The sequence below is a fragment of the Silene latifolia genome, chromosome 6 (assembly GCF_048544455.1).
Source record: "Silene latifolia isolate original U9 population chromosome 6, ASM4854445v1, whole genome shotgun sequence".
Lineage (NCBI taxonomy): Eukaryota > Viridiplantae > Streptophyta > Magnoliopsida > Caryophyllales > Caryophyllaceae > Silene > Silene latifolia.
Window position 1 is genome coordinate 13,884,788 of NC_133531.1, and position 16,333 is coordinate 13,901,120.

At 36.1% G+C, this 16,333-nt stretch overlaps 2 protein-coding genes across 2 annotated transcripts; one reads left to right on the plus strand and one right to left on the minus strand.

Annotated features, from left to right (window-relative positions):
* Window positions 1-1,883: 1,883 nt before the first annotated feature.
* On the plus strand, window positions 1,884-5,716 carry LOC141586420 (serine decarboxylase). Its single transcript, XM_074407630.1, has 6 exons — window positions 1,884-1,969; window positions 2,098-2,427; window positions 3,375-3,606; window positions 3,700-3,893; window positions 4,163-4,299; window positions 4,943-5,716. Exons 2-6 carry the CDS (start codon window positions 2,121-2,123, stop codon window positions 5,507-5,509), a joined length of 1,437 nt encoding a protein of 478 aa, XP_074263731.1. The 5' UTR covers window positions 1,884-1,969; window positions 2,098-2,120; the 3' UTR covers window positions 5,510-5,716.
* A 950-nt stretch (window positions 5,717-6,666) lies between these two features.
* On the minus strand, window positions 6,667-14,316 carry LOC141586406 (bZIP transcription factor 29-like). Its single transcript, XM_074407614.1, has 4 exons — window positions 13,848-14,316; window positions 8,707-8,839; window positions 7,731-7,815; window positions 6,667-7,332 (listed from the first exon to the last, which is right to left on the minus strand). The coding sequence occupies exons 1-4, from the start codon at window positions 14,213-14,215 to the stop codon at window positions 7,067-7,069; spliced, it is 852 nt and encodes a 283-aa protein (XP_074263715.1). The 5' UTR covers window positions 14,216-14,316; the 3' UTR covers window positions 6,667-7,066.
* Between the last annotated feature and the right edge of the window lie 2,017 nt (window positions 14,317-16,333).

Consider the following 16,333-nt stretch of genomic DNA (forward strand, 5'->3'; position numbering starts at 1 on the left):
ACTACACTACAAATTAAATTACAATACTAATATGGAATATACAGAAAAATTAAAAACTAACATGTCCAAACTTCTACTTGCCGACTGACATATATGACATAGAACAATAGAAGTAATAAAAAAAGAGATTTCATATGGTCCATATCTATATATTTTTTTAAAAAAATAGTAGATCTAACTATATCTTTATGGTAAAAACTATTTTATTTAATGTTTACATATGGCAAAAAGATTATTTTGATAAGAATAATAATTTAGCTTTGATGATAAATGAACACATTCCTAAAAAAATATTTTTTTTACAATGAAAACTAGCATATTCAAATATGTAAGTTTTCGGTTTAAAATAGTAGGTTATTAAAAAAATATATATTTTATATTTTTATTGAGGAATTACGTTAGCCTAATCTTATTGAGTTAGGTTTATCTAAAAATTAGTCTTACATAGCAACTTATGATTTTGAGAGAGCGTATTTGAGATATAAAATTAACACAAAACGTTATTATTTATAAATCAATTGTAATTAACCCATCATAACTTGACACACCCGTATATTCGAATTGACTCGACCCGTTTTTTTTTTTATGGATCACGCCACCATAAACCTAACATGTAAACCAATTGACTAGAATTGGAAATCATCCAATAATCCACACGATATTAAGAATAAGTTTATGTACGTTTACAAACTCTTAATTGCAATTGTCAAACCCAAATATATGATTTTTTCAAATTTGTAATGATACAAATATTTAAATGGCATACCTCGTGCAAAAATTGCACGGCTTTAGAAAAAAAATCTTTAATTGTAATATTTAGAAATTAAATTTTAACGGTTTTTGAAATTTTATATCAATAATTATACATCAAGTTAAATATTTTCTGTAAATTTAAGTAGCAATATGCAAACCCGTGCAAATTCTGCACGGGATTAAAACTAGTTCTTTTTAAAGACGAGCATCATTCATCACATGAAAATGACGGAAAAGAGAAAAGGGTCCACGAACAAGTTTTTTGAATATTCATCATGAACCACATGAATAAGAGATTCGTCTTTTCTTTTTATTTTTTTTATTTGATTTTTGTTGTTGCACGGGTCTTTTTGTTAGGGTGATAATAAACCGAGCATAGCCTGTGTTCGGTTTGTGCTCATAACGCAAAACTTGAGATCGTCAAAGCTGGTCCGAGTTTGTAAAAATTGAGCTCATATCAAGTTTGCGGGCTTAAACTTGAGCCGAAGTCGAACTTCAAACTCAATGCGAGACTATTTATAATTATTGTTAAATTTTTGATTTTTGGAAAATGAGTTAGCGCCACCCGGTGGCGCCCAATCTCGGTGCCACCCTTTCACATGCAATAAATTGGGACCCACAAAATAATGGATACAATATACATCCCATAGAATAAGTGGGGACCCCAATAATAAGGGGGTGCATCTGAGAGGGTGGCGTCGAAATTGGGCGCCACCCGGTGGCGCCGTATCACAATCATAGCAGGATTCGAAGGTTGTGAAAATAACTACTTACACCGTTTTAAGAACTACTACTAAAATAATTTTCGTTTAAAAACTATTACCAACAAATTTAGTTTAAAAAAAACACTACTAAATCTCATCCAAATCTCAATAAAACTCAATCTCACCCATTTATTTTTAAATTTTCATATTAATTTGTACTCAATCTCTCAATAAGTTTGATTTTTTTTCAAAAAAAAAAAAATTAAATTAAATGAGTTTTAGAGAGGAAATGGAAAAAAAAATGAAGATGATCCATTCTCGACTCACGTAGTCACTTGAATATTTTGTTGACCCGATCCCGAACCCGAACCCGAACCCGAACCCGAACCCGAGAACAATTATCGTCCTCTTTCTATATATACCCGGACTCATTCCACATGACACTCCCTCTTACTCCCCGCATTTCGCTTCTCTCTCTCTCTATCTTCCCCCATTTGTGATCCACCCTTCAGGTATTCCATTAAAACATCATCATCATCATTTCATTATTTTCCCAATTAATTTCTGTTAATTATTTCTAAATCATTGTTTATATAATCTGTTCTAAATCCGCTTTTAATTTATTATTATTTGTCAACAGCTGAGAAAATCACTTTGAAAAAAATGGCGGGATTACAAGAAATGAAGGACATTAATGAGAGTGAAATCCTGAACCGGAAAGATCTAGATCCGACCGCTCTGGTATTCGAACCGGTTCCCCCTCCGTTGGCTTATGACAACGGTATTGAAGATATAGTAAAAAATGGAAAAGAGAAGGGGATTGTGTTGGGAAGGAACGTGCATTCCACGTGCCTTGATATTACCGAACCTGAAGCTAATGACGAGGTTACTGGCGATAAGGCGGCTTATATGGCTGGTGTTTTGGCTCGGTATCGCCAATCTTTGATTGAGCGTACCAAACATCATTTAGGTATGTGAGACGGTCCTTTTATATAATTGTTGATCTCGTATTATCTCCGTCTCAATCATTTATTTACTTTTTATTATTATTATTTGTGAGGATATATTATTATTAATCATTAGGCATTGCTTTTAATCTTGTTCCAGAGAAAGCAGAAAGATAATCATTTGGTAAATTAGTTTGTCCGTATCAATCATTTGTTTACATTTGTTTTAGATATTCCGTACTGTAAAAGTAGAAAAGCTAATTATTTGGTGAATTAGTTTTTCCGTATCAGTCATTTGTTTAAAATATTCTATACGGAGAAGTAGAAAAGATTCAATTGGTAAATTAGTTTGTCCGTATCAATCATTTGTTTACCTTTGTTTAAAATCTGCAAGTATTTTCTATTGTCATAGGGCAACTTTGTAATAAGTAATAACCTAAAGGAAAGGGTTGAAAATTTGGGAGATCATAACCTCTGTGTTGCTTCAAAGGGCACTTTTGCTTGTTCCACTAGGACACTTTGAAAACGTTAATAATTTTAATTTTAATACTTTTATTAGTATTTTTTTGACACTTGATCTGCATATTGCTGTTGTTGATGTTTATCATCGTGTTACATCGCGCTTTTTGAGGTTTGATAGTATCTCGAAGTGATTCTTCACTTTCTTTTCCTAGGTGTAATTGTCTAACATTCCCTTAAATTGAAAGATGCGATTCGGAAATGTCAACTGGGTTTTGACATTTATGTTAAATGAACATTTAAAGATATAAGAAGGTTAAGACGTAGGAATGATCATCATTTCATGATCATCTAGAATAAATAAGCTCGACAGCCAATGTTGCGCAAGGAATGATCATTGAAGAGTCATATGAGATTAGGACAGTTTGACAATAAGCTGTGAGTTTGTAATGTGTTTCTTTTATCAAATGGATTTATTCAAGTTTCAAATGGCGGAAATATGTTAATGTAGGATATCCCTATAACCTGGACTTCGACTATGGTGCTTTGGGTCAATTGCAGCATTTTTCAATTAACAACCTTGGAGATCCATTTATCGAAAGCAACTATGGTGTGCATTCAAGGCAATTTGAAGTGGGTGTTTTAGATTGGTTTGCACGTCTTTGGGAGCTTGAGAAGGATCAATACTGGGGTTATATTACAAACTGTGGGACAGAAGGAAACCTTCATGGAATCCTTGTGGGGTAAGTACAGGTTTACAGCTGCCTGTTTTTTGGTTTTCGCTCTGATGCTTGCCATTGCGTACTAACATTCTGTTCCTCAAATATTACTATCAGGAGAGAGGTGTTTCCCGATGGAATTTTGTACGCGTCTAAAGAGTCCCACTATTCCATTTTTAAAGCTGCACGCATGTATAGAATGGATTCTGTTAAGATCGAGACCTTGGTTTCTGGAGAGATTGATTGTTCTGATTTGAAGGCTAAGCTTCTACAGAACCCAGACAAACCAGCCATCCTCAATGTCAACATAGGTATTTTCTTTCCCATTTAATACTTGATTTGTATGTCTCTTTACGTTTTTATACTTGGGAATGAGAAACTTGATATAGAAGTAAATGACAAGTTTTCTTCTATGTTTAATTGTTAATTTGGTTATTGACAACGATTACAAGTGAAAATTCGGAAACTTTCCTGAAAAAATAAAACACGAAAAGATGGAGGGAATGTCTAAATACTTGACTCTACATAGCTGATAATCTCTCTCTTGTGTAACTAACTAGCTAGCGTTTTTGTACTACAGGAACAACCGTAAAAGGAGCTGTTGATGATCTTGATCTCGTTATTCAGACGCTTGAAGAATGTGGCTTCCCACACAATCGATTCTATATCCACTGTGATGGAGCTTTATTTGGCCTTATGCTTCCATTTGTCAAAAAAGTAAGTACCTGCCTTAAAATCATATTTCTCGCATGAATCTCTCATGAAAAAAGAATGTGGCTTTTTTCGATGAATGTCAAACCCTATATCTCGGATTTTCCACGAACCTCTCATGGCTAGTTGACTACTACAACCAACTTACGTTTAATGTATTCCGTTTTTGGTAAAGGCCAAAGGCTATTTTTAGTTTAAGCAAGTGTTGTTGCCACTTGGGTTTGGATTCCCTGCTGTCTGTCAGACTGTCACAGGACACAGACCATGCCGTGTGTGATTTTCCAGTGGAGAGGAAGGGAGACCATATTTCCCCAGGATGTCCTGCCCTTCACTCTGCCCTTGAGAAGCAAGGGTCCTTATCCATTGTAATTGAGATTCGCGGGCTCAGGTTACCTGCTCACCCAAACAACATTATCCAAGCACCTCAAGAGCCCCGCCCATAATGACGAGGGGGTGCTATTACCTGTCTGGACTCTGGACATTTGATTCTTTTCAATAAGAAGAAACACACACACACACACACACACACACACACACACACACACACCCACCTATATTCTATCCTCCTTGGAAAAAAAATAGTTGGCGTGTTTCTAACTTCTTAACTGTCAAACCTATATTCTAATGCTCATGCTCCTCCTTTAACCAGGCACCTCAAGTAACATTCAAGAAACCAATAGGTAGTGTAAGTGTTTCCGGGCACAAATTTGTAGGATGTCCAATGCCCTGTGGTGTTCAAATCACAAGGATAGAACACATTAACGCCCTCTCTAGTAATGTGGAGTATCTCGCTTCAAGAGATGCGACAATCATGGGAAGCAGGAATGGCCATGCCCCCATCTTTCTATGGTACACCTTGAACCGAAAAGGATATGGTGGATTCCAGAAAGAAGTCCAGAAGTGCTTACGAAATGCTCATTACCTCAAAGACCGGCTTAAAGAAGCTGGTATTAGTGCCATGCTCAATGAGCTAAGCAGCACTGTGGTCTTTGAGCGTCCTCTCGACGAGGACTTTATCCGAAGATGGCAGCTAGCTTGCCAAGGGAGCATAGCTCATGTTGTGGTCATGCCAAGTGTCACAATCGAGAAGCTTGACACTTTCCTCGAGGAGTTGGTTGATAAGCGTTCAAATTGGTACAAGGATGGGGCTAATCAACCCACATGTGTCGAACATGAGATAGGCAGGGAAAACTGTGTTTGCCCTATGCACAAGTGAGGATTGTTTGTTAATGCTTAGCGATTATGTGACGGAGATACAAGGCATTAATTCCGACTTGTAATGCTCCATAATTTGTTGTTAGCAGTGTATTATTGTTGTTGCTATTTATGTATTGCTGTGTTTCCTTTCAACAATCTTTGTAATTTGCTTGAAACTAGATTCTATAATCTATATCTAGCTGCTATGCTTTTAGCAACTTGGCCACTACAAGATCCTGAATTTTTACATAGAATTTTTAACAATATAATTGTGAGGAATCTTAGATAGCCCAAGCAATTTGATTAACCTCTTAAGACGGAATAATCCGTCTTAAAGTTAAAAAGAGTTCAATAGTATCCCACTTGTATGAGTAAGACAAAAATGAAATGTTTAGGAAATAACCAGATGTTTGTCTTATCTATACAAATGAGTCATTATTTGACCCATTATAAGAGTAAGACGGATTTTTCCGTCTTAAATGAGAATTTGTTATTTGATCTACTCGTACAAGTGTGCAACTCTGACAGAACGTGACGAACAATAAGGACGTGGACCCGGAAGTTAGCTTACTTGCGTTGGTTACTTGGTTGTCACTTGTCAAGTGGAGTTAAAAGGGTACCGTGGTCCATATTGCTTATTTAAATATCAGGGTCTCCCTTCCCTTATATCGGTCATAGCCATGTTTAAATGTATATCGAGTTAAATACTACCCACATTGATAAATGGACAAGAGAGTGACATTTCCCAGGTATTCTGTTTTCTGTCTCATCTATCTATTCGACACAGTTCTTTTTTAAAATGGATATGGGTAATGATCATTTACAAAGCTTAATGTTTACTTTTGAGCAAGAACTATGGCGTTGAGATTACCACGTGAATTATCCATGAATCCTAATAGTACACTTCGCAATACACATTATCTAATTGACATACCATGACCTCTCTAGTTTTGTAAGTGGACTAGCGCAAGATATTTTCACTATTTAGAAGGCACTATGCACACAAGATAAAATCGCTTTTGAAAACATATTTGTAATTTCGTAAATTACCGCTGTGCACCAATTCGGGGATCTTTTAATAGGACTAACGTCTTTAAGAAGACAAGGTTCAAACGAAAGAACATTACGAAAGAATTGGAAGAAATGTTTCTGCAAAAAATGCACCTAAATTTTCCTAAACAAATGTGGCCAGTGCATCAGTGAGCCCGGGCTCTCAGTGCACTTTTTAAACAAGGGTACAAATGTTAAGTCAGTACAACAAAAACAATACTCCTATCACCATGGAGTATAAAAAAACCGAGTAAAAAAGCCAACATTATCCTTTGAAAGCACAGCCACTAGCACCAATTTTCCTATCACTATGGAGTCCAGATTTCAGCAGGAACAACCTCGTCCATCTAAACAATCTTTTACAAATAAAATTCTATTAGTTAAACCCGATGATAACTCGTGTGTAAGGGGATGTTAAAGGGGATAACATTTATACCATTATATCTACAACATAGTATGTCATGTCATATAGGTCTGAACTTGACACATCAAATTCCCCGACATGCAGAAAAGATGTCGTCAAACCTTAACTTCTATGATTGAAGTCCAAGAAGCTTGGTTTCATCTGCTTAATAGATGCCTGATTTTGGTTTTGCATATGAAACTGTTGTTGCTGCTGTTGTTGTTGTCGCTGATGCTGCTGTTGTTCTTGTTGTTGTTGGTAACTGAACTGAGGTAAGTTTTGAAACTGAGAAAAGAGCCCCCTCCCCGAAGAATTATTGCTGTCAGCCGGCAGCTCCCCGGTTGCCATCCTCAGCCTTTGAACTTCGTGCGTCAAGGCTTCATTCAGAGCTGCCATATGCCGATAAAAAAAAAGCAAAAACTTCAGTAAAACATGTTGGGAGAAATTAATCTGCAATACATATTGCAGATGTTATGTTCTAGGTCGTTAGTCTCTTCAGAGATGGTCTCACATATAGATAGAGTGGCCTTAATGCCACGGTGGCTCATTAGGTTTGTATGTTTTCCTAGTATTACTGGACTCTAGAGATATTACGAGTTCATCAAATTAATAAAATAGTTAGATTAAATGTATTGTAGGGTAACTGCTGGGTAAATGAAGTGATCCTGCAAAAAATACCGTGTAACATTGTCTTGTTTAAGAATTTGTGAGTTGTGTACAAGATACTAAACCGCATGGATTGTGATCAAACATGAAGCATGAACCGTCTAAATAAGAACAAACATACCATCTCTAAGTTGTGCTTGTTGCTCGAAAGCCTGCAGGCGTAGTTGAAGCTCCTTGTTTTCCATACTAAGTCCTGAAGTGTCTCTCTGCATCATACAAAAGTAACATTCAGATCTGTCAACAACATAATTTATATCCTCAACACCTCATATTCCGTATAAGTAGAACGATTCAATTGTGTATCAACAGTAAGAGCAGTTACATGACAAACCAACTAGCTTCACATCATTGACAATCAACCTCTTAGGAGAAGAGGAAAGAAATTCCTTTAATCAGACTGCGAACTAATCAAGTGCCATAGAATGTGAAACCAGGCATGAAGAACCTGTTAGTGCTAAAGTCCCCTCTAGTTAAGGAGCAGTTAAGAAGACGATAATTTAAAGACAGCAATTGGTTCTTTCCGGTAAAAGAGCAAACAATGTATTGAACCTTGCTCATGCCAACCAAAACATGAGATCAATCCCTGGCTATAATCTCTGCGTTGACACAATGAAAGGCTGCCAACTCCCCCCTCTTTTCTCACCAACCATATACCTTTGAAAGAGGAATTAGAAGTGAGTTTGGAATTACAATCATAGTATTAAATCTAGGTTTCAGTAGTGGTATCGTTGTCGCAGCTAAATCACGCTAAATAGGGCCATTAACGCAGTAAAATGTGGTAGCTGTGATCTTCAATACCATTTACAAAATAGTCGCATCTCTAAATATCGGTAACTCAAGACTAGGATGTTCGGATTTTGGTTTGTACAATTAATCTTCTACCATTCCACCCATATAATGGACATCTTTGGGAGGGAGTAAATGTAGGCCAATAGGAGGGTTGATCACATTATATTGGTGCGTTTGATTATTTATGCTTCCCCTTTGATATTTCTTAGTGCACTCTAGCACTAATCCATACACTTATATTGTACCGCAATAGTAAATAAATGGTGAACTAAGAACTGAAAACTAGAGATGCTACATTAAGTCCCTACCTGCAGCAGAGTGACTTGTGCAGAAAGGGTGGTCGCTTCAGTCTGCAGTGTTTGTACCTTCCTCTCCAACTCATGAGTGTATCGTGTTTTCCTCTCCTTTGAACGAGCTGCAGATTGTCTGTTCGCAAGAATTCTACAATGCAGCCAGCAAATACACAAAATCAAGTAATGGCAGTTCTTGATCTATAACTCTGTAACCCAGTGATATAAAACTATACCTAGAGTCCTAGATGAATATTGCGGATACACTGTCATGTCTCCATAAGCACTAAAACTTACATGAGGCAATCTCAATGTAGGACCAACCCATTAACCATATAATTAAATTAGAAACACACAAGGATTATTGGGTTAGTTATACACGTGAGTGTGTTTTTTAAAAGACTTGTTGCTCCACAAGGATAGGTTACAAGGACAACCAAGGAAAATAGAATATATAAAGCTACCTAGACTGGGAAAAAACATAGGAAACCTTTGTGTTGGGACTTGGGATCTAGTAAAGTTGATATAAACAACTACACATTTTAGAGTTTACCATAATATACTTATATTATCCCCCTGTTGTAAACACTAATTACTCTACCTAAAATAACTCTAGGCTCCTAACCCAAAATTTTTTATTTGACCTAGTCACCTAACCAAGTTGAAAGTATCTCGGCACACTCCAGACCTTTAAAAAGGAATTCAATAAAGATAAACTTAGTAGTGCTTACAAAAGTGACTATGTTGTCACCCTTACTTTAAGGGTACCTACTTAGAACAAGTACGGGGTTCAATTAAGTTAAGCAGCTGACTACAGATAATTTTTTTTGAGCTAGAGATCATATCTCAATAACTGCACTGAAGGCGAAACTATATTTACTCTCAAACCAACTCTGGTGGACATCTTTTTGTAGTTTAAACCACTAGCCCTGACCATTTAAACACAGGTGTCATCTATTCTTATCTGCAATATCTTGTCAAAGGTAAAGTGCAAGTGAGCACCATATGTTTCAGCACTCCTTGTTCAGTTAGTAAAGTTACTGATACTTTTATGAAAATACGAGAAAATTAATGCTTCAGCTGATGAAACTTTCTTACAAACTATATATTCAAGCCCAAGGATAATTGACACTCCCTTCCTTTTTTTCCCCATTACATTTCTTTTCCCCTTTCCCATTTATTTTTGCAATCAATAATGTGTTTGTGAGAGCATGCACATCAAAAACATTTTCAGATTACAAATTTATCAACAAATGCAATAATAACTTTAGTTTTTGGGAAAATCGATTCGCTGCAAGTATATTTGAAAACACAAGTTCCAAATTTTGAACTTAGAGAGCGAAAGGTTGGAGAACGTGGATTGGGGGTGGATATGAGGGAGCAAGGAAGTTGCCAAGTGGGGAAGGGGTGGATCCGGGGTGAGGAGGCCGGTCAGGTGGGAGACTGGGAGTGGAAGCGCACAATCATCAGAGTAAAAGAGAAGGGATGTTAAGAGTGGAAAAGGGGCTGTCAGAGAGGGAAGGAAGGGCCAGCAGTGTCTGGGATGCCAGTAAGGTGGTTTGGCAACGCCGGCTATTACTAGCCTGCGGTCAGCCAGCATAAAGGTGGTGGTCTAGGATAAAATAAAGGATAGTTAGCGGTAATATATGTTATATACATAATTATTCGGTCTACAAATACAATTATTCCTTTGCACTAAACAGTACCCTATAAACCTTAGCTAAGAAACACAGACCTAAGCATCCCTAAACCCTGAGCTCCTATTACCACCACAAAAGTTCTTCCAATAGTTCCCAACAAATCTACATCGAAATGTGAAAATTAACACTTTTGTCAACCTTTATCCCCCTTTCTTTAGTCTTTTAATACTCCCTCCAACACAATCCAATCTCGCCTGTACTTTTGACCCAAAAAAATCCAATCTCGCCTTTACTTTTACGCGTCTCTAACACCACAATCCAATCCCGCCTTTACTCCAATAAATGCTATACAAGTACATTCAAGGATTCAACTCGATCAATAATGATCTCTCTAGTAATTTAACTTAAAGATTCTACCACACTGAATAAAACTCATCATTAAAATATATTCCTTACAAGAGTTATCGTGCAATTTCTCATATCTATATCTATATATATATATATATATTAATCCTCTAACTTCCATGTTGACATGGCATCATGTAATTTCACCAAATATGACATGACATTTTATGGGTAATTAAGAGCATCTTAAACCAAAAAAATGATATACTGCTAAAATTATTTCTTAATTTAAGACATTGATTGTATATAATAATTACGTTATATCATATCAAATTTTTAATAAATTTAGATTTTATTTTTAATAAATTTAGATTTTATTTAAGGAAAAAACTTTATTCAAACAAAAAACAAAAATCATTCTATTTCTAACTGAGATCTCTTTGAAACCCGTATACAAGAAAGCCGATGTAAAATAAAATACCTTTTTTTTCTGGGAATAAATACATGTAATAAAATATTTTTTTTAAAGTAACTTTTGTTATTTGGGGAAGACCAACCCTAATTAAATCATCTTTAATCGAACAGGTCGATCCGTTCGGGGTGGGTTTCGACCTTAAATTAACGGGTCATTTCAAGTTTGGGTTAAACCGGTCCCGAACTCCCAGGTTGAGAAAAGTACAAAAACTAATGTTTTATTATTATTATTTTAAATATAATATATAAATATCAATATTTAATAAAATTCTTCCATCATCTTTGATCTAACGAGACCTGTTCGGGTTGGGTTTCGACCCAAAATTAACGGGTCATTTCGGGTTTGGATTAAACGGGTCATTTCGGGTGGGGTTTCGGCCCTAAATTAACGGGTCATTTCAAGTTTGGGTTAAACGAGTCTCGAGTTGAGATTTTATGGGTCTTGACCTTGAAAAAAGGAGATCAAACGTGTGAGGTTTTCAGGTTCGATCAATATTTAACACCTCTAGGTGTTGGTCTTACATTAGTAAGTTGTTTTGTTGTAACTTAGTCTTGGGCAACGCGTCAAGATTTGAGAGTTTATGACCGTAAAAAAAACGGTTTAGTTTCAGACATATTTGCAATTCTGATCAATTTGACAGATCTACATAATACTATGTAGACCAATAACGTTTAATTTGTTAATGGGGATAGTCAAACTTTAATTCTATTTTTTTTAATTATCATACAAAGTACAACTTTAATTGCAAAACTGTTATTCCCGTTATTTAATATTTCCTCCATTTTTTATCTTCTCATTTGCTTTATTATGGTATCCAAGACAGAACTTTGACCATATTTTCCAACTTCTATTTGTTTTTTTTTTTTGTCGAAAAAATATTTAGTAAAAGATATATTGATAATAAGTAAATATTTTATTTTCAACATATTTACGATTAAAGTTCAAAAACTTTAGCCTTCAAAAAGCAAATGAGAAGATAAAAAAATGGTGTAAATATCAACAAATTTTAAAACTCACCGTGAATTTCACGGGTTTAAAACTAGTACCAATAGGAAAGTCAATCCTATGTTTCTCTTCCAAGAGCCCCAAGATCATTATACGTTTAAGAGAACTTCAAATAAATCTAGCATTAGAAGCTGCTCACAAGCCTTGAACTATCACCACCCATGGCATTAAACATCGGTATTGATACGTGACCCAGTTATTAAGGTTCTGAAAGATAACTATGATTGCATTTGAGGTGGATCAACCATATTTATAGCGCCACAACCGAGATCAAACCGTGACGACCAAATTTAATATCAGGTATGAAACAGAGATTTAGCCCCATGACCACACCTACGAAGTTTTCAACACTCACTCCATCCTATTTGGTTAAGGTAAAAAATCTAATAAATTTCATTCACCAGTCACGGAAAACCCTCATAATACCGCTTCACCTCCCCCGACATCTCTTTAGTCTTCAATGTAACTAGCAGAAAATATTCAGATCAAACTCGTTAACTGTTGCAGCGACTATTCACCCTAAGACTCCATTTATATAGCAATCCAAAATGCAACATTGAAATCCAAACCACACCAAAAAAAAATGTAGGGTTCAAAGTGTTGTAAACTGAACAAAAAGAAGTGTTTACTTCAGATCAACCTTGTGACTTACTCAATATTCAATAATAGTTTCCAACCTGAACTCCACATCAAACATCGGTATTAAACCGATAAAACTCCCAAACATTAGTAGGTGAGCTGAGTACGATGACCACCAAATAACAATAAACATAGGAAAAGAACCCTAATTCCCAAAGACAGAGCAACTCTCATCCTCTTACATCATCCATTCCTCCAGGTTGTATGAATCGCATTCACAATATTCAACCACAAGAAAATACACCTATCAAATCACTAAAGTACACCAATACTAAACTAAATTCAAGTACCGAATCAGCATATCAAGGTTTGACATCCTTCGTTTTAAAAGACAACTCTTTCTCCGATTGCTATTTGATTAAATTCCGATTTTACATATTCTATATACCCTCATCCTCCTATGTCTACCTCCCCTTGAGTTCCTTTGAATCACATTCATATTTCATAAATATATCATCACAATAAACTACTAACAATCACTAAATTACACCATAGCTAAACCTAAATTCGAAGAAAAAATAACCTCAATAATAAACTTTTCCTCCAACTTTTACTGGATTTGTTTTCGATATTTCATATTCATATTCTCCATACGCTCATCCTCCTACGTCTACCTCTCCAAATCGTTTGAATCACATTCATATTTCCTGAATATACAATCACAAGAAGCTACACTAGCAAATCACTAAATTACACCATCACTATACCTAAATTCCGATAACACAACCTCATCCATAAAACAATACAATACGAGAAAGTATGCTGAATTATCATCTAACGAAGAACTTTTTCTCCGATTTCAATAAGATTTGTTTTCGACTTTACATATTCGGTATTCCTATAAACGCTGGTACAATGAAACAGTAAAAGAAAGCAATACAAAGAGGCGGCGAACCTAACAGCGAAATACGATACAAGAAAGTGTGCGGAATCATCATATCAAGGTTTAGACGACAACTACTACTCCGATTTCTATTAGATTTGTTTCCGATTCTACATAATTCCGCATAATAAAAGAAAGCGAAAGCGAAAGCGAAAGCGAGGAGATGACGAACCTTTTAGCACGTTTAGGATCAACAAGAGCAAGCTCAGCGAGTTTCTCAGGAGGCATAGCTTTCTTGACACCGTCAACCATAATAAAACCATCGTCACCATCAATCATCGAACTAGAACAACTACCGCCGTCCATGGAGCTAGTCCGGCGATGAAGTCGCCTCTCTCCGCCATCGACGGCGGCAGAAGGCGGCGGAGGCGGCGGCGGAGAGATTAGGTCAAGAGAAGAGAGATTAAAGGCGTCGATATCGAAGAGGAATTCGTCGTCTTCCATGTCAGATGAGGAGGAGAGGAGGAAGGAGGTGTCGGAGTGGGCCCGCCTGTGGCCCGGGGTTGGCCGATGTGGGCCCGGGTTGTTGGTGTTGTTCATTTTGTGATGGAGGGAGGAAGAGAGAGAAGTTGGAGTGAAGTGTTGCGTTGGTGTGTTTTAGAGTTGAGAAGGTTAGTCCAGCTAATGTGTGCTGTTGGTGTGTTTATCTGGGTGTTGTGTTGTCATGTGTATGCCGCAAGCCAAGGGTTTGGTTTGGTTTGGTTTGACGGTTCCCTTGACACGGATTAAATGAATTTGTTTTTATAATTAAAATTTGGTACAAAGTTTTGTTTTTCGTAGAAATATTTCTTTTTGTCTTCGTCTATGCAAGTGAGTAATATTTAACCCATTTTAACAATAAAACTGATATCTTTGTTTAAATAAAAATTTGTGTTGGTTTGATATACTTTTGTGTAAAGCAATCCATTCTATCGATCAGATTTTTTTTCCCAGAGATGATACTATGACCATATTTCTCTCCTTTAGTATAGTACACCGTATTACTTAATCTAGTGTTAGAGTTATACAATTATACGAAGTAATTTTGTAAAATTTTATACTTAGGCTTCGTTTGGTTGTCATACGGGAATTAATTTAACATGATTTTACAAAACACGTGAATTGGTCAATTTACGGGAATTGCCCAAAACTTGTTTGGTTGGCATCCGGGAGTTGGATTCATGTGGGAGATTGCAATTACCTAGGGGGAGTTAGGTAATTAAACTCCTCCATAATGGAGGAATTGAGAACTCCTAGGAAAATGCAATTCACGTGATTTTGGGCAAACAAACAATCTTCATTTTTTCAAATCACGTGAATTTCCAATTCACCCATTTTTTATGGGGCAACCAAACGACACCTTAGTCTATCCCGATTAAAACTAATATTATTTGAAATTTTTGAGGAAGATTTTTAAACAATGACACATATTGAAGGGGAACAAATGTATTAGTGTTATCTTTTATTTAATTTCATTTGATTTACAAGGTCAAATGGTTAATATTATAAAAAATTGATTTTACATAAGGCCCGAGCATAGATTGGATTAGGTAGGAGGGGTTACCGTTTTTCTTACAATAGTTGACACAATATCAATTGAATGATTCCGACTTTTGATACCTTCTCAAGGTCTCACATATTTATATAACAATAGGTCTTGGTATAGACGGGTGAGGCGAACAGACGGGTAAAGACCTCTAATAAAATGAGTAGGGGGACAAGGTGGGGCACCCCCATGTGCTTTCCACTTTATGGCAAATGGATATTTTGTGAGAGAAAATGGTATCCGTCTATACATATAGACGGATAATGTCCGTTTATAATGAGAATTTGTGTTTATATAATGTAAGTTACTAAAGTTGTGTCATGTGTGAGTATAGTTTGAAACTTTCTACCACCAGATAGCACTATTTTGTTTCATTTTATTTGCTTTAGTAAGACGATTTATTGGAGAGTTGTTAAAAAAGGACCTTCTTGTAGATCGGGCTTGTATTATTGATCGAAAGATTTTTTTTTTTTTTTTTTTTTTTTGACGAGGGGTTAAATCCCCCCGGGCACATGCAATACCCTGCAAACCACGTGTGCCATGAAATACATCCTTTAGGATGACAGGTAACCGCAACACTCCCGTGTAGGGAGTCGAACCTGGGACCTCTCAATTCGTTGTCATTACAACGTTTTGAGGCACTCCCAAACTCCACTACACCGAAGCCACTTTGGTTTTTTGATCGAAAGATTGAACGGCATAAAGTCCAAATCAATAAAGTAACCTGGCTGCTAAAGGTCGTCGACAAATTACTAAATATCGTCGACAATTTTAATGAACTTCCAAATTTGCCCCTCCCTCACACACCCCTTATATTTTCCTTTTTATTCAATAACAACCTTTAAAATTAGAAATTTTGAAAAAAAAAAACCCGACTCAAATTTCAACAAAAAAACGTATCGACCGCATAATTTCCGTCCCGAATTCAAGCATTCAACCCGAATTCAAGCATTCAACAAGGTATGTGATTACTATTAAAAAAATTTTGGTAGTATTTTGTTAAGGTTGTAAATTTGTGACGGAATTAGGATAGATGCCAAATTAGTGACGGAATTAGGATAGGTGCTATGATTTCAATCGGATTTAGTCGTGTTTAGGGAGAATCAAACGCAATTATCGTATCAATTAATCGA

What these genes read in the sequence shown, in the direction of transcription:
- LOC141586420 (XM_074407630.1), top strand. Translation starts at nt 2,121, where the DNA reads ATGGCGGGATTACAAGAAATGAAGGACATTAATGAGAGTGAAATCCTG. An exon ending in CATCCTCAATGTCAACATAG is followed by an intron (nt 3,894 to 4,162) that starts GTATTTTCTTTC and finishes TTTGTACTACAG; the next exon opens with GAACAACCGTAAAAGGAGCT. An exon ending in TGCTTCCATTTGTCAAAAAA is followed by an intron (nt 4,300 to 4,942) that starts GTAAGTACCTGC and finishes TCCTTTAACCAG; the next exon opens with GCACCTCAAGTAACATTCAA.
- LOC141586406 (XM_074407614.1), bottom strand. Translation starts at nt 14,215, where the DNA reads ATGAACAACACCAACAACCCGGGCCCACATCGGCCAACCCCGGGCCAC. An exon ending in GATCCTAAACGTGCTAAAAG is followed by an intron (nt 8,840 to 13,847) that starts GTTCGTCATCTC and finishes GCTGCATTGTAG; the next exon opens with AATTCTTGCGAACAGACAAT. An exon ending in ACAAGCACAACTTAGAGATG is followed by an intron (nt 7,333 to 7,730) that starts GTATGTTTGTTC and finishes GGCATATGGCAG; the next exon opens with CTCTGAATGAAGCCTTGACG.